Genomic DNA, 18657 nt, shown 5'->3' on the forward strand with positions numbered 1-18657 from the left:
AGGTTTCGATGTTGTGCAAACACAACGTCTACATTATCGAAAACATCAGTCAGTACGTTTTGAGTGATTAGTTTACTGTATTATATTCGATCAAGAGCATCAAAATGTCTTGGGTATTCACTTAAGTATACTGTATATCAATTATAATAGGATTATATTCTAGATATTTGATATATTGTGTAATATTTAATAGAAATACCCCTTTGTGAACTGAGTATTCTTTACATATGATTAAACCATTTTAATTTCATATCGTTTTAAATGTATAGTATTTCCTTGAATTACTTTAAGTGTTTATGCAGTATTCTTTTCTAATGCATTTTGATTTAAGAATATTCTAATGTTTTAGCATTCTACATATCATTATTACCCTCGATTTACCTAAACTTTTGAGATGATTAAGTCATTGGTGAATGATCTGTTCATACATGACCTTACAAACTACCACGAATCTTTAATAACCTCTATAGTACTCAAATACTTTAATAGAATATTCAATGCAGAAACTCCTACACTCTTTTTCTTACATAAGAACCGAGCAAATCAACATGACCTTGAATACACGCACATATATAAAAAAAGACTCTTCAATTTACGTAACTTTAATGCGTTCTTATTATTCCCTTTGATGCCGAATGCCAACAAATGAAGAAAAATATGTTATGGAGAGAAACCAATTGAAATACATTTCTTTACATATTGTAATATCAATACAATGGCTACAGCTCTGTGTCTTATATCGCTGTGAACGGTCTATTTCATATAATAAACTCTTGAAATTAGAATGAAAAAAGATTTGATTGTATTTATTTCATATGAATGAAATATCACAACGTAAACAACAAAAAGAAAACATTAGGTGAAATTTTGTAATCATGTTTAGGAATTTTTTTATTTTGCTTTGCATTACATAACCCTCTATTTTTCCCTTATCCTCCGTGCTCTCTGCCCGTTCTCAAGTTATTTAACCTCGTATGATAAGAAAAGACAGCAGAAATTATAACTCGACCGTCTTCATGTTTTCTAATGCAAACCTGCAACCCAAATTATAGTAGTTTACATACGGAAGTTAATTTCGCCCCGGATTTTTTGAAAAAAAAAAATATATACGTTCACTAACCTTGGAACGAGTCGTTGTCAGAGCATTATACGAACGGATTTCGCTCGTGGTTTTTTACGCTTTTTTATGCCCACGAGAAATTCTGGATACGTATACCGTACGGTAAATGAGATGATATGTGTTGGTTCAGTGTGTTGCTGGCTTGCAGTCAGATGTTATGTGTTGGATATATATATATATATATATATATATATTATCGAGGATGTAAGGCATGTGTACGTGTAGGAAGAGAGGAAAGTGATTGGTTCTCAGTGAATGTAGGTTTGCGGCAGGGGTGTGTGATGTCTCCATGGTTGTTTAATTTGTTTATGGATGGGGTTGTAAGGGAGGTAAATGCAAGAGTCCTGGAAAGAGGGGCAAGTATGAAGTCTGTTGGGGATGAGAGAGCTTGGGAAGTGAGTCAGTTGTTGTTCGCTGATGATACAGCGCTGGTAGCTGATTCATGTGAGAAACTGCAGAAGCTGGTGACTGAGTTTGGTAAAGTGTGTGGAAGAAGAAAGTTGAGAGTAAATGTGAATAAGAGCAAGGTTATTAGGTACAGTAGGGGTGAGGGTCAAGTCAATTGGGAGGTGAGTTTGAATGGGGAAAAACTGGAGGAAGTGAAGTGTTTTAGATATCTGGGAGTGGATCTGTCAGCGGATGGAACCATGGAAGCGGAAGTGGATCATAGGGTGGGGGAGGGGGCGAAAATTTTGGGAGCCTTGAAAAATGTGTGGAAGTCGAGAACATTATCTCGGAAAGCAAAAATGGGTATGTTTGAGGGAATAGTGGTTCCAACAATGTTGTATGGTTGCGAGGCGTGGGCTATGGATAGAGATGTGCGCAGGAGGATGGATGTGCTGGAAATGAGATGTTTGAGGACAATGTGTGGTGTGAGGTGGTTTGATCGAGTAAGTAACGTAAGGGTAAGAGAGATGTGTGGAAATAAAAAGAGCGTGGTTGAGAGAGCAGAAGAGGGTGTTTTGAAATGGTTTGGGCACATGGAGAGAATGAGTGAGGAGAGATTGACCAAGAGGATATATGTGTCGGAGGTGGAGGGAACGAGGAGAAGAGGGAGACCAAATTGGAGGTGGAAAGATGGAGTGAAAAAGATTTTGTGTGATCGGGGCCTGAACATGCAGGAGGGTGAAAGGAGGGCAAGGAATAGAGTGAATTGGAGTCATGTGGTATACAGGGGTTGACGTGCTGTCAGTGGATTGAATCAAGGCATGTGAAGCGTCTGGGGTAAACCATGGAAAGCTGTGTAGGTATGTATATTTGCGTGTGTGGACGTGTGTATGTACATGTGTATGGGGGGGGGGGGGGGGGGTTGGGCCATTTCTTTCGTCTGTTTCCTTGCGCTACCTCGCAAACGCGGGAGACAGCGACAAAGTATAAAAAAAAAAAAAAAAAAAAAAAAAAAAAATATATATATATACTTTCAACGGGACTCTGCCTCTTGACAGCCAATGTACTCATTGTATTTGTAACCTGTATGATATAACAATGTTTGACGAAGTATATATACTTATAAAATTGGAAGCAACCAAAAGACGTATCTAAAATGTCATTGAATACTGCCTTCAGTTTAAGTCACTTTATTTGCAAAAAGACACAGACCGAAGAGAGTACAACCTCCAGCTACCATTTCCCTTTGGAAAGAGAAGGTGAAGACGTAGTCTAATACCCCACCAGCACCTAAATCCGACCTGTGCCAGTAATGGCACATGCAAGAACGTACCGACACTGACAAAGGCCAATGACAAGCTTAGTTTCCACGAACCTTGACACACACACACACACACACACACACACAGCTCCATAGACTTACGGAGTGGCGTTCCCACGGCACGGAGGGAGAAGATAAGGAGGCACGCACGCCTACCACGCCCAACAATAACCTACCAAACCCCGTAACGGAGGAGTGACAGGCGGGAACCCCTCCACCATCCATGATCGAGAAAGACACGGGAAATACACCCGCGGTTCCGGCACTGATCTTTACACACACACACACACACACACACACACACACAGACACACACCAGCTAGGGGTGTGTGTGTTTACTTGGTCCATATACAATGTTAAGAGAAGGGGCAACATGTGTGTAAAACTCTATCCCCGTAACACACAAGTAGGGAACAAACTCATTTTAAAAAGGAGACAAAGTGTCTGCTGGCAAATATTTGACTTTAAAGTATATAATTAAAGAAATATTCAGCGAAGTGGGATATGCTTCTGATGTTTAGTCACTGCATCAATAGGAAGCACAAAGAACTAACAAAGAAGGTCCAGAGGAAAGTACGACAGTAGAAAAATTAAGAAAGCTAAGTAACAGTGAGAGGTCAGAAGCCATACAAATTTTGTCCTCTGTGGAAGAGAGAAGAGTAATGGACGACTTCATCATTATCTTTGTATATTCTCTTAATGAATGAATGGAATGAACCGAGTCATGAATTATTAAACGTGAATGCACAATTCATACGTTAAAAAAACTATAATCTATAAAACTTAAGACACTGGGTACCACAAATTATATATATATATATATATATATATATATATATATATATATATATATATATATATATATATATAAATAATCACATGAATCCTTTTATGGGGCTTTTGAAGCTTCAGTGTTGCGCTTCACTGACAAGCAAGATGAACTCTTCTGGAGTGGTAAGTTTTTCGAAGAGGCTGTACTCCTTTTCGCCCACTGGCGCTCATAGAACCTCGTCAAAGGTAGTATATATATATATATATATATATATATATATATATATATATATATATATATATATATATACACACTTATAATTCTCATTGTATCTCTTAACATCATAATTAACCAGATAACCTCTGCCGAAGCCATGACCCATCTCCCCCTTCGCTTACCTTCACGTCTGTTGTGCAACCACCGATATCTTCATTTATACGAGGGTACATAAATACATACATCACCAGGAGTTTTGACTGCAGCCGTACGAAAAATATTGTCTATTTTGGTCCATACATTTCTATAAAATGGCTCTTGTATCTCTAAGTACCACGGTTGGAGTTTGGGAATTAAAGTTTGAACTATGGCGAGGATTCACGAAATGTATCGGTGAAGTAATCAGTAATCGTGTTGAAGGCGTTGGCAGGGAGATTGTGGCCTTGGCGATGGGTCAGTGGTCTGAGGTATATTAAGAGGGTGGGTTGGGCCACAGAGCCAGAGTACCAGGTTTTCCTCCTCCTCCTCCTGCCTCCGTCAGGTACCTCCTCCTCTAGCGTCAGCGTGAGGCAGAGAGCCACGTATTAGTGAGCGAGAGTCCGCGGTGGGCGTCGGCTGCAACGAACCTCAGCAACACCATGTTGACACTAGTAAGTCCATAACATTATGTCTTGGACAAAGAGAATACGATGGTGTTGTCCTAGAATTCATTCTGATCCTTTACAGTTCAAACATAAGATGTGCATTTTTTTTTTTCAGTTCTATTCTTAACGTAAATTTTGATTCTTTTTTTTTTTATTAAAACGGAGTGAAAAATATTTGCGTAACTTATACTTCTCTTTTTCGCAGAACGTTTCAGCACATTTCACTAGATTCCAACGCCTTGTGTGATGGTCATTGAAAATCTAATTTCATACAAGTGTCGAAGGTTTTCGCCTTATTATGTTCACAGTGTGATCTATAAGTATCACGAGTTAATTACTCAGGTCTAACGCGCTGTCCTTAAACTCTTCGACTATTATTGATCACGTCAGGTAACGCTTTTCCCATCTCTAGACCGACTAACACAACAGAATTCATTCATCTTTCCTTTCTTTAATAGTCACCAAAATGCACAGATGAAAAGTGAATGGTTGAAAAACTTTACATTTGTTAATGACGGTATAATTGATATTAAACTTCGAAAGAAAAAGAAGTTCGGTAAACAAGTTTTTTATCTGCGCTGTAGCTATATTTTTTGAAATCGTCTCTTGTTCACCGAGAAAACCTTATATTATATATATATATATATATATATATATGCTTACTCCTCCTCAGGCTTACTGCGTGTGTCTGGTGGCGACCGTGTGCGCTCAGCAAACGCTAACGCGACAGCGACCATTTCTGAGGCAACAAGGCAGGCTGGGACTGCAGTCCGTCATCGGATCACAGCCTATCTTGACGCAGGAGAGCTTGCTACAGCAGCCTCTCCTGGTGCAACAGCAGCGACAACGGCCATTCACGCAGCAGGGGCTGTCTTTGGCACAGCCACAGACACTTGTGCAGCAGGGACTGTCTCTGGCACAGCCACAGCAGCTAGTAAGGCAGCAGGGACTGTCTCTGGCACAGCCACAGCAGCTAGTGAGGCAGCAGGGACTGTCTCTGGCACAGCCACAGCAGCTAGTAGGGCAACAGGGCCTGTCTTTGGCACAGCAACAGACGCCACTATTACTGCAGCAAGAGTCATTGCTGGGAAGACAGCAGTTGCCTCTGGTGGTGCAGCAGGACGCACTCACAGTCCAAGAGCCACTCGTGGTACAGCAGCAGCAGCCACAGCCTTTGGTAGTGCAGCCGGAACCATCACTGATCGTTGAACAGGCGCCCATTGTGCAGCCTCAACAGCCACTGGTTGTTCAGCGGGAACGACCTCTTGTCGTGGAACAAGCGCCCATTGTGCAACAGCTGCCCTTGACCCAGCAAACTCTGCGACAGCAGCCACAGCAGGTCATTGTGCAGCGGACACAGCCGCGCCTCCAGCAGCAACGAGCACAGCAGCAGCAACTACTGGTCGTCCGCCAACAACAACAGCAAGCGCTTCGGCAGAGAGAGGAGGTCCTCCGGCAACAGCAGGTGCAAAGGCGTCAGCAGGAACTCCTTCGCCAGAGGCAGGAACCTCGCCAGCGGGTAGCGGTCCGTCAGCAACAGACGCAGCGACAGCAACTCCTGCAGCGTCCAGGGGTCACGGCGGTGGCACGCCCTTCCGTCTCCATCGTTGATGACCGTCGCGACGGGCCCTACCAAGACGGCACCTACTACTTCTCGTAAGTTTACTCATCGTTTAAAAAAAAAAAAAAGCCATTACGATGGTAACCACCACTGACCAGTTTCTATGAGTGTCTCCTAATCGTTTTCTATGAAACTCCCTTCATCATTTTCTCTGATAACCCCGTGGCCATTTTCTCCGATAGCCCCCAAGGGTCATTTTCTCTGAAACTTCAGAATTTTAAAGTTCTAATGTTTCTTCATTACCTACAACAATGGGAGTTAATATGGTCAATGTTGCTCGCATTGAAGACACAATTATTTTGCTGTCACATGCTTGAACTGTCCGTTCTACATGCATGCGGCTTTTACAAGCCTTTACAAGGGAGTTGTACACCCGTAGAGAGCATCCCGTCTCATGAAATTTTTTTCTCTCCCATAACGATGGCGTGTTCGCTCATGGCCAAAACATGAACAGGTGTTGTCCTTCGTCAGGTACGCTACTGGCGACGGTGTCCAACGCGAGGAGGGTATTAGGCTGACGGGTCCTGCCACACACGAGGTCACTGGATCATATTCGTAAGTTCCTCTTCTGTGCAATTACTCTCAACTGGGTCATGGCAGACGTGAGGAAAGCATCAATGCCCATTTTTAGCTGAAGGCCATTCTTCATACTGGGGGATTACAGTCACTGAATATAATGGGGTTGAGACGCTGATGTGAAAGTATTTAATCCTTGTCTTTTGCACGAGTTAGAACAGTTGAAGGGAATCATCATGTGTATATTTCATTCGTAATTCCCACACAAAAGGTTTGGTTTTGATATTCTATGAATGCGATTCAACTACAAGCGTCGCCTCTCTGCTCTTTCCCTTCGTATTCTCGTTCTATTCGTCCTTCATCAACTGCATCTAATAGGATCTATTTTGCCCCAATTTACTCTCTCTCTCTCTCTCTCTCTCTCTCTCTCTCTCTCTCTCTCTCTCTCTCTCTCTCTCTCCGGACTTCATTTATCATTATTCTTTACTCCGAAAGCTTCTATGTCGTACTTCAACATTAGTTATTTCTGTCGAACCTTCCGTCTCATCTGTCGCAATATCCTCACACCTCAAAGACAGTTTATCCCTCTTACTGTCTCACCACCGTCTTTTTGACAGCGCTTCATCCTTCCCGCTCTGTCTCACCTCTGTCTGTCACACCTCACACCCTGTCCTGTCTCTGTCGCACCCAAACCATATCTGTGCTGCAAGTCATCCACTCCGTCGTTCCGCTATAGCTGGGGAACTCCGGAACTCCTTGCTTCCCGTGTGGGGCAAGAAATCTCTCTGACCTCCTACTGCCCCTACTACAGGTACACGGCGCCCAATGGGGAAGTGATCAACGTCGAATACATCGCTGACGAGAACGGCTATCGCGCCTTCCCCGTGCAATCTGACAGGTGGGTGTTTATTTAAATTAAGCCTTTGCCGAAAAACGCATTTGAAAACCATTCGATTATTTTCTTCTCCCTCTCTAAAAGCAGTTGAAGTTATGTTCTTTAAACGTCATTCATTAGATGTGGGTAAATGAGTTTTTCTATATACATAATCATCCTTCAAGTATTGGGGTGTACCGAGTCAAAACTAGCATCATTTAAAGTTCAAAGAAAAATCTCTAATCAATGATAATTCAGAAAAAATAGATTAATAATAATAATAAATGATAATAATAATAAAAATTAATTTCTGGTCGTAGGAATTATTTGCTTGAAACGATTTAGGATGACAAAATTTTTTCTCCACTGTAAATGATTAACGTGTGACGTGTGTGTTGTCCAGTGACAGTCGCGTCGAGCGGCCAGAGCCAATCCTAGTCCCACCTCCCATCCGGCCGATGCAGCAGCAGCAATCGTCACTCTCCAGCATTGGCCGTCGTTCGTCCGCGACCATCAACCACAACCTGGCTCGCTCAGCCACGGGCGTACAGCCCAACGGCGCTCGAGGCTACGGCGACTTCGAGCGTCGCTCCGTCACTTCGGTGTACAACAGTCACAGAGCGGCGACCGACGGCGAGGAATGCTCCGACTCAGAAGAGGATTAAAAAGGACTTGGATGATTTGCCTGACCGTCAGAACACGACGAAGGTCCTCATTACCCCAAGCGGACTAGGTTATCGTACTCTCCCAACCACAACTCAAAAGAACCACTTTCGTCACTTCACATCACGTCTTGCGGTATATGTGAAGGCAGCTTTTACTATTTCAAAATTCCATTTTCCACTTCATAAGGGAATCAGGAGGACACATCATAGTTTTGGCTTTGCTAGTTCATGAATATAGATTCTATAACGGGAAATGTGTGTGACACGACTCTCTATCACACCTAGAAGTATAGCTAAATAATCAAAAAGTTTTTATAAAGATGGAAATAATGTCGACATATATCCTTACATATATGTAACGTATTATCTTGATCCATGAAACTAAGAAAATGGAATATCTTACAATTATGAAAAATTTGACTCAGCAAAATGTTCGGTAGTTCACTGTCAAATGAATTCCATTAGATGTTACTTCCACAATGACTACTGCAATGATACTGGAATAATTACATTAAGAAATACAGATGTAATTACAGCAATTATACACCTGTTATTACTATTTCTTTTTATCTATTTACACTTCTCCTTGCTAGGTCCCAGCCGGGGCCTATCTCTGCATGTCAATAAAAAACCCCACAATATTGTGACCCAGACTTTTATTATGAACACAACATCTCCTTTAATAACAAATGCATCTTTTTTTTTTTTTCCTTGAAAGTCAAATCTAATGATACTTTCACTACCTGCAGAACAACAGATCGCATGAAATGAATCTATTCGGGATATAAAGGAAATCACTATATTTCACACACACACACACACACACACACACACACACACACCTACGTGCCCTCAATACTAGTGACACATGGGACGCCCTGTGCCAATAATGGCACCTCAAATACACACACCCAACAAAGGCAAAACCTGAGAACACCCTGTCACTAACTCCAGCCTGTGTTAAACTTGGTCTTGGCAAATCTGTGCACAGAGACACACAAAAAACATACACAAATATCTATCAAAAGCGGAGTTTAAAACTTGTGTCGTGATTTGATGAAGAAATCTTTACCGTAAAATCTATACTTCTAAAAATGTTTAATGTAATACTTGAGAACTGGGGTGAGCATGTAAGAATGGACATGTAAACACATAGGGTCATTCTATTGGCGCTTTGTTTCCGACATCGAAGATGAAGTTGCCACACGTCTTATATACTATTAAAGTGAGTGAAATGGATCGATATGAACAATGTAGATTTGATAAAGAGGTACCAATGGTATATTCCCTTACATTTTCTACGAAACATCTGTAAGGAAAACGAGATTATTAAGGATAGACAAAAGTTATCGCCTCTAATTGCACATTTTCTTCTCTGGTCGTTCCACTTGATGGAGCGCCTTAACCCTCGCCTCCTATCTACACTGGTGTTACTCAGGATTCTGTCCTATCGCCTACCCTCTTTCTTTTCTCCATGAATAATTTGTCTTTGACTTTAAATTCTACTCACTCTTAGAACGATGAATCCATTCTACAAATTTCAAAAGACTTTCCCTCTCAGTACCCTTTGGAGCTGGTCGATAAATGGGTACCTGGCTTAGGCTGGTGTGTGTGTGTGTGTGTGTGTGTGTGTGTGTGTCAAACTCTCTTACTTAACACATGAATAATGATCACATCTACCTGAACGTATGCAAAGTAAACACTTATCGACCAGCTCTGATGACAGGATGAACACCTAGGGTTGACTGTAGGCGGACTTTGGGAAAAACCAAACTTCTTGACTTTATTCTTCGGAAAGCGTATTACTAGAATGAATAATTTTCTTAGTAAGATTTTCGATATATATAATATCCTTTTGTATTTTTTAACAAGTTGTACTCCCTTGCAATCAACCAAACCAAAATAAAAAAAGGAAAAACTGACGAAATCAGAAGAGAAAAAAAAGGCGATAGAAAATACAGATCAAGTGACACACACACACACACACACACACACACACACACACACACGAATTAGATCATTCTATTCTCAAAGGTTTGTGAATCATGGCAATTCTATGCTTAATGTTCATTAAATAAAAAAAGAAAGACACTAAGACGAATTGAGAAAATATTAATGATGCATTCCGAGGAGTGCTTCTCATTTTCTTTTTTAGAAAAAAAGAAAATGAAAAAAAAAACGAGTCGGGGATTTACCTCGAAATACGATGGGGTTTCCCCGGGTGTCGCCGTGTCTGGGTCATGCACGGAGACCCCACGCAAGCCATCACAGACAGACAGACAGACAGACAGACAGACAGACAAGCAAAGACACACACACACACACACACACACACACACACACACAACCAGCTTAAGAAAACGGTGGACCATGCTATTAGAGTACAACTTTCTCCCCATACTCTACAGATTGGTAATGATATAAATAATGACATAAAACACACATTACCACAACCTCCACATCATCTTGATCTCGTACCCCTTGCATACCGGAGGTAGAGGCGGAGTATAGTATACATAACCACCCTTTAACGTGGGGCAAATGGAGTATACATAACCCCTCTTAACGTGGGATACATGAAGTATACATACCCCCTCTTAACGTGGGACAAATGAAGTATACATACCTCCTTTAACGTGGGATACATGAAGTATACATATCCCCCTTTAACGTGGGACAAATGAAGTATACATAACCCCCCTTTAACGTGGGACAAATGACATGGGGTTGGTCCCCGAGTCCATTATGGACGATGAAAACAGTTGTTGCGACACTCGATGTTCCTTCACCTCTAAATCCGGTTCCCTGACGAGAGGTTACAGAACACCTTGAGATGACCTCACACACGAGCGAGCAGCGAACATATAGACGACAGACAACCTGTCGTCTCGCTGACCACCACCACCATCACGACGACCCCTCGATGCACTGTATGAACTTCGATGCTGACGACTGAAGGGAGGAGTCTGTACGTTCGAGAGGCCTAGAGTGATGCTTAGGGGCCGAGTGTTACTAAATCTACAGACAGGGACGTGTTACTCACGGGGTATGGCCACACGAAAGCCTCACTCGCGAGTCAGTGACTCTTAAGGTCGAATCAGTGTTCCAACCATAGTCTCCGACTTCGAACCAGTGTTCAAAGTCAGTCTCCGAGTTCGAACCAATGTTCGAATCATACGTGATGTTGGTGGAGGGGGACGCGCAGCTCGTCTTGATGTTGGTAAGAGGACGTTGTGATGTTCATCTTTGGCAAAGGCAAACAGATTCAGAAAACTTATGGGAAATCATAGATGTTAAAGTTTTTCCCTAAAATCGAATACGTGGTCTCACACTAAGTCAATCACCTATATAGAAATGCAAGTGATTTTACTGGAACAATTTAACGTCCCTAATCTTGAAGTATGAAAAGCTTCAACCATAACCAGGCTATATATATATATATATATATATATATATATATATATATATATATATATATATATATATATATATATATTGAAAGTGTCTGTGGTCTGCGAATTATCCTTAACTCCTCCTGAAGAAGGATTAGTATTGACTTAATGATGATACAGAGGAACACAACGGACTTCAACAGCAACAGACCACTGGGGTCTCCTGAGGCTGTATTTGGTAGTGGAGATCACAGAAACTCACACACCAGTACAGAAACTCATAGATTATAAACGAAGCTCACAAATTTGTACATAAACTTATAAATTAGCAAAGAAATTCATAAATCAGCAAACCCATGAATTAGCCAACAAATTCATGAATTAGAAACGAAACTTATGATTTAGTAAAAATACTCATATATTAGTAAATAACCTAATAAATCAGCAACTCACGAATCAAAGAAACATCTACATTAGCACAGAAATTCATTAATTAGTAGTATACAAGATCATAAATTAGTAAATATACCCATGAAATGCTAAACAAACCTACAAATCAGCCAACAAACTCATAAATGAGTAGAAAAAAAAAACAACTCATAGATGACAGCCTTACTGAACGTGACAGTTAGTTAACTGGTTGGCCTAAAATGCAACCCACCCAACCCTTTCAAAGCTGTCCTAGTTTACCCTTCCTCCGCCGCCACCGCCACTGCTGCTGCTGATGTCTAGAGGCCCCAGCCCGACAGACTGTGTCCTAGGGTAACCTTCTGTAACAGAGGCAGATCTGGAGGTTGCATCATGTCAAGTAACATCCTGCAAGGGCTGAGGACAGGTCATTTACCACATATTCTTTTTTTCATGTCTCTACATGACCAAGCAATCCTCCTCCTCCTCCCCATCTGTTCCCCCCCCCCCCCACTATGTGTGTGTGTGTGTGTGTGTGTGTGTGTGTGTGTGTGTGTGTGTGTGTAAAGGTTCGCTAATACTAAGACTGATATGGGATCTTGTGAATGATGGCCTGTTCTCTGGTGTAACATTACTGGCACGGGTCGGGTGCAATGTGTTCTAAGGGTGTCTATAAGGTGACTATAGGTATATTGGGCTTTTTTTTTTCTTTAGGGTGGATGTACGTGTCGTTTATGAGGTTTCATACCTTTCGGAATCGCGTAGCTATTGAGCAGCCTCATTAAATCCTCTCATTAATCCTTTATATTCAACCACCAGCACAAAGATTAAGATCACAAGATACAAAGAATAGACACATAAACATCTCGAGGATCTGGATTTAATGATGTTAGTGGCAATAACAAAACACGTTTACCATGAGCCTCATCAAAACCTGCTCCCTCAAACACTATCGTTTATCTGTTTCTTCTTATCGTCATGTCTCCATAAGTGTGATGTTCGGGTCAACCTATCGCAGCTATGACGCCGAGGATGTGACAATCCTCCTCCTCCTCCTCCCTCTCTTTGCTATACCACCTCCGCCGAGACCACACGGTTTCACAATGTCTAAAGGTATACGTTGGTCCGTTATTGTAGTCAGCAATGTCGTAGAAGCTTACGATACAGTTGCGTTTATCGCAGTTACATTTTGAGATATTAGAGGTATGGTCGTCATGTCTCCAGGATGCGTCGCCGTTACTATTAATGTAGTCAGTCTATCTGCCACGGAGAGAGAGAGAGAGAAGAGAGAGAGAGAGAGAGAGAGAGAGAGAGAGAGAGAGAGAGAGAGAGGTAAGTCCGGATGAGATCTAGCGCCGGTACCAATGGTGACTTTAAGAAGGATTAGCGACGCGACAAATGGTTTCTCTCTCTCTCTCTCTCTCTCTCTCTCTCTCTCTCTCTCTCTCTCTCTCTCTCTCTCTCTCTCTCTCTCTCTCAGTCAACAAATAATTGAGAAAAGCTGTTACAAACTTGGTCCATTGTATAATCTTACATTATATCCTTCAAATGATCTACTAGAGGCCAAAAATGGACACAATCTCAACATTTCACGTATCCTATCATTAACGATAGGATGTTGCACCATCTCTTGCAGAATTGGTTTAGACGTATCTCCCCTCCCAAAAAAAAAGTTCAATTCCATCTTATTTCTCAACGGACCAAGACATGGTGTTCTTGCTTGTGTCTATATCTCTGACCAGACACTTCACAATGAACATGATGAACATCTCCGGATAAGCTAAAGCACATAGCTAAGATAAATCAAGTCGTGACAACATCTTGTGGTCTAGTTGATCTTGTTAGTTTCTCCATAAAGACGTTTTCTATAACACAACTTCACTATGACAGAAAATGGGTCTGCTAGAGCCTATATTGACTCGTCTACCTCCTTCAAATAGTTCAGTCAGCTCCTTCGTGGTATCATCTTTTGGACTTCTCACTAACAACCCAATGATGTGTTCAAAGAGCCTCTTTATACAGTTCGATTACTTTTGGTTTAACTCCTGACAATATCAAGTTCCCCAAGGCCTGCGTGGGAGGGGATCTAACAACAGTTTCATTTTAATCCCTTTATACGTAATGTACTCGTGTCTGTATCTACCTTCACACAAGAATGTGACACGTCCTCCTTCGGTGCAAAACATAATTGCTTTTTTTCTACAACCAAGTGTTGGAAAAGAATGAAAAGATAATCACCAGGTCGTTGAATCAGCGACGAAAGTTTTACGTAAACTATATATGTATTCTCTTGAGGTAATATTTCTTTGTCTGAGGAAAGGGGAGTTCTCAAAGGCTTCGTATACGTTGCGAATGTTCGTAGGAGTGAAGACCGAGTCAGTTGTTATTTCAAAGTGGCTTTGTGTTTTATACTATTATTCTTCCTCAAGAACGTAACTAGAAACAAAACTGATGCTTTGACCTTTCCTCGTCTTTTACGATAGGATCCTTCTAGAGCTGACCCCAAGGCCGATTAAACTCCCTTTTAAAGTTTCTTACGCTCCTCTAATTCTTCTTTGGATGATACAGTGTTGAAGTCCTCATCGAACGCCTAGTGAACCTTTGCCTTTTCCTTCATTTTCTCTCGCGCGGGAACTTCAAGTGGATACCATAATCCCCTCGAACCCTAAGGAGACTTTTTTTTCCTACTTCTGAAAAAGACAGTCAATGCTCAGGCAAGCACAACCCCCGTGTGAGATGATCTGGCCAACAACTGTGATACGTTAGTAGAGGGAATACCTGTCTACTTCCCTCCGGTAACGGCGCGGGGGGAAATACCCGAGTCATGATAATTTTGAATGTCAACTGACAGACGCTTCCGCGCGCTGGCCGGCCGCTCACTGACGCTCATATGTCTTTTGTCCGTTCAGGAGTAACGGAAGTGCTCGATATTTATATTTACTCTTAGTCATTCTTACTTGTTCTTCCCCGGGATTCTGTTCGAGCGTACACTGACTGCTTCCGAGGGTAATATTACCTTCAGGAAAAGTCAAGTTTTGACGATTTTAACACAAGCACTTCATGATTCATGTTGGTACATATGGTAATGGGAAATCGTGAAGTCAACAAGTTTCTCTCTCTCTCTCTCTCTCTCTCTCTCTCTCTCTCTCTCTCTCTCTCTAACGCCCGCCTGGCTAAGCTAACAGAATATCTTGATCTTAAGATCTCTATGTATGATTTTATCTTCCAGATTCCTTGATTCTAACATTCATTAATATTCACTATCATTAAGGAAATGCGACTTCTTTTCACATTTGGTTTTCATAAATGCGTAGTAAATAAAGGCAATGAAAATGTCTTTTTAAAAGTTATTCTGACTATTACAAGTAATCTAAAATAACCTTTTAATCCCCAGTGTGGAGTGATATAATACAATTTATAAGCATACGAGTGATAAAGACAATGCCAAGTCATCAACAGTAATAAATGAATTTTGGTTAAAGAAGTATTAAAGAATATCATTCTGCAAGAAGTAAAACATTCTTGGCAATAAACTGTTATCGAGGCGAGTTCTTATGCATTGAAAAGAAAAAAGAGAGCATTCAGTGGGGTGGCCTCTTAGTTCAATTCCATCCAGTGAGGGAGGACGAGGCTTCGATCCTACCCTGCAAAAGAGTACGAGATTTCGATCCCATCCAGCTAGGTAAAAAGCTTTGATTCCATCTAACAAAAGAGACGAGGCTTTGATCCATTAAACAAAAGGATAAGAGGCTTCGATCCCATTAAACAAAAGAGATCGAAGCTTCAGTCACATCCAACATAAGAAACGAAGCTTCGACCCCATACGATAACAGGGACGCGGCTTCGATCCTATCCAACAATAGAGGACGAGGCTTCGATCTCGTACAGGATGAAGAGAACGAAGATTAGATGCCATCCAAGAGAAAGAACGGGGTTCTGATATCATCCAACGAAAAAAAAAAAAGCGAAGCTTCCACCCTATTCTGCAAGAGAGCTCATGGAATTGACTTAAAACCGAATCACATAAATAATGAAAACATAAAATGAACATATATGACGACTATTAGCTAGTAACATAACCTTGTTCTAGACCCTAGTAGTTCTTCATCTCCCTTGTTGTTAAACTATGCTACAGGAAGCACGGTTAGCGTCAGCTTAAAGTTCATACCTTACCTTAACACAACCTCATTTAACCTAATCTAACACAGCGCATACTACAAGGTCTTTTACACTATACGAATCAATTCACTAACGAGTCCCACCCCCTTCCAGTCCAGGATCTTTAAACCAACGATAGAAATAGCAAAGTCCACCCGCTGACCACATAAAAGAAAACGAGTATGCCTTTATTACCAGCCGCGGAGCGTAATACTAGTACTATTACGGAAAACGGGCGGCCTCCGGCAACGGCATAAAAGCAAATCATATCCGACTCACAGTACGTTCATCGAACCGTGGTTTTTCTTAGTCATTCTTATGACTGTTTGTTTGGGAAATGCCTCGTTCTTCGTAGCGGCCTTGGGGGGAACAGTGATGACTTGAAAACGCTGTAATCATAGTCCATTATATGGTAACGCCTGGCGGGGAACTGGACCGGTAATTTACGCCTGGGGCAGCTTGGTGAATCACAGCAGTTTCCCCCCCTCACTGTCTCTCTCTCTATCCCTCCTCCCACCTTCAACCCTCCACAGGAAGCCAGGGAGACAAAGTATGTACCTTTATCTCCCTGGGTACCCTCAACACCTGTTTCTGACTACTTTTTTCTCACTCTCATCTGTTATACATTTTCTTTCACCAAATTGCAAATTAGAATCATAAGAGTTCACCCTGAAACAGTCGCTCACTCAGCAGCTACTTTAAATTCTAATTCAATCGCTACCTTAAACTCTCTCTCCTCTCTCTCTCTCTCTCTCTCTCTCTCTCTCTCTCTCTCTCTCTCTCTCTCTCCCTTGGTTGTTGCCTTAAATTCTATCTTATGTAATCGTTTCCTTAAAAAACACAAAGAACTAATGGAGAAGGTCCAGTGGTGGGCAACGAAGGTGATGACAAAAGTTAAAGTGAACCGAATTGTAGCGAGAGGTCAAAGGCCATACATTCTGTCTATCATTGAAGAGAGTAAAGTAAGAGGTGATCTAAACACAACCTTTAAGTTTTTATACCATTTTCGTAATGTCAGCAATTAATTTTTTCTTGTCGAAAGCTGCAAAGATTGAGCAATCAGAGGCCATAACATGAAACTAAGCCATAAATATTAAAGAAAAGATGTAAATAAGTATTTTTGTAGTATAAGAGTAATAGGCAAATGTAATAAAGTTAATTATGAAATAGTGAAATTGGGAAGAAGACTGAAATTCTGAGTTCCATTATAAAAAAAGGAAAAGTCACATACTTAAAGACACACACACACACACACACACACACACACACACACACACACGGACGTAAGTAGCTGACTCGCTTTTCATGCTCCCCCTCCACCCAAGGCAGAACGTGTGGACCTCCACCACCACCACCTTGCCCTATGACACCACCCAAACCCCCTCCCACAATGTGCTTTCGTCTCCCTCGCCGCGCATCCACGCCGCTGACGTCACACATTCCTGACGCAGACACCAGCCTTCGCCCGGAGGAGCTGGTTTGCTTGCTCCTCTCACCGCCACCTCCTTCCTCCCTGCTCGTGACTATAACTCACCCTCAAGATGAGGGGGGGAACTCCTCGCTGCGTGTGGTGACTGACGGTTTATCCCATGCATTCGTAACACCTTTCCGGGGTGAGGGTGCTTCTCTGCTGTTCCCTGTCACGCTCAGTCTATCTAGATCGAGGGGTGTCGCATTCAGATCTCTCTCTCTCTCTCTCTCTCTCTCTCTCTCTCTCTCTCTCTCTCTCTCTCTCTCTCTCTCTCATCCAAGAGATAAGTCCTGCTAAACTTTAAAGATATACTTGAATGTCCGATCTCAGCAGGTGACTTAAACGTATCCCAACTCTGTCGTAAACAATTCATTTACCATCAGTCTTAAGTTATGAAATCCAATCAATGTCGCTCAGCCTATCTGAAACATTTGTACTTATTCGGCGATTCATTTATTGTTGCCCAGTCCTTGTACACCGTTCCCTCATTGTGTAACTCGTAACTTCATCATTGAATCATAGTTCCTGGACGTGTTGTCCATTCTCAGTATCTTCATTTGCACCACGTCCCTCTACAAGGATAGGCAAGAATGCATACTAACTAATTCGCTGTTCCTGTGGCACACACACACACACACACACACACACACACACACACACACACACAAAATTCAGTCTTTCTCCCAAGTGTTTCTCAGATAAATTCTTTTCAAGTCGGTTGTACTTAATTTTCTAAGGCGATGGCTCAATATATATCTTACATGAGGAACTCCTACTCCCCACCTCTTTATTTTGTCTACCAATAAAATACGTGACATGATTGTAGGAAACACAAAACTAAAATACTCCAAAACATCCTTAAATGACCGAGTAGATATACTGACCCGTCATACAAAATCTTGAGTACTCATGGACACTGTAATGTGATCAGATACTAAACCTATGACAACACCCAACCATAGCTCACACAGGAGCACCACGCACCACCACGACCCATTGGTCGAGGAGCAAGGCGAAGTGACAAGAGTTCAAGACAAAGAAGCCAAGCAAGATGGTGTTGGATGGTTGTAAAACACTCAACAGGTAATTGTG

At 41.8% G+C, this 18657-nt stretch overlaps 1 protein-coding gene and 1 long non-coding RNA gene across 2 annotated transcripts in view; one reads left to right on the forward strand and one right to left on the reverse strand.

The window, feature by feature from the left end:
• LOC139766344 (uncharacterized) overlaps window positions 1–18657 on the reverse strand; it is a 79461-nt gene that overhangs the window by 40149 nt on the left and 20655 nt on the right. The gene's annotated exons all lie outside the window — the stretch shown is intronic.
• LOC139766077 (uncharacterized) lies at window positions 4327–8762 on the forward strand. The gene is made up of 5 exons (XM_071694223.1): window positions 4327–4466; window positions 5134–6116; window positions 6553–6636; window positions 7409–7495; window positions 7875–8762. The coding sequence occupies exons 1-5, from the start codon at window positions 4455–4457 to the stop codon at window positions 8134–8136; spliced, it is 1428 nt and encodes a 475-aa protein (XP_071550324.1). The 5' UTR covers window positions 4327–4454; the 3' UTR covers window positions 8137–8762.

This window comes from Panulirus ornatus, chromosome 57 (assembly GCF_036320965.1).
Source record: "Panulirus ornatus isolate Po-2019 chromosome 57, ASM3632096v1, whole genome shotgun sequence".
NCBI classification, from domain to species: Eukaryota; Metazoa; Arthropoda; class Malacostraca; order Decapoda; family Palinuridae; genus Panulirus; species Panulirus ornatus.

What these genes read in the sequence shown, in the direction of transcription:
- LOC139766077 (XM_071694223.1), top strand. An exon ending in GAGGTCACTGGATCATATTC is followed by an intron (nt 6,637 to 7,408) that starts GTAAGTTCCTCT and finishes CCCCTACTACAG; the next exon opens with GTACACGGCGCCCAATGGGG. An exon ending in TTCCCCGTGCAATCTGACAG is followed by an intron (nt 7,496 to 7,874) that starts GTGGGTGTTTAT and finishes TGTGTTGTCCAG; the next exon opens with TGACAGTCGCGTCGAGCGGC.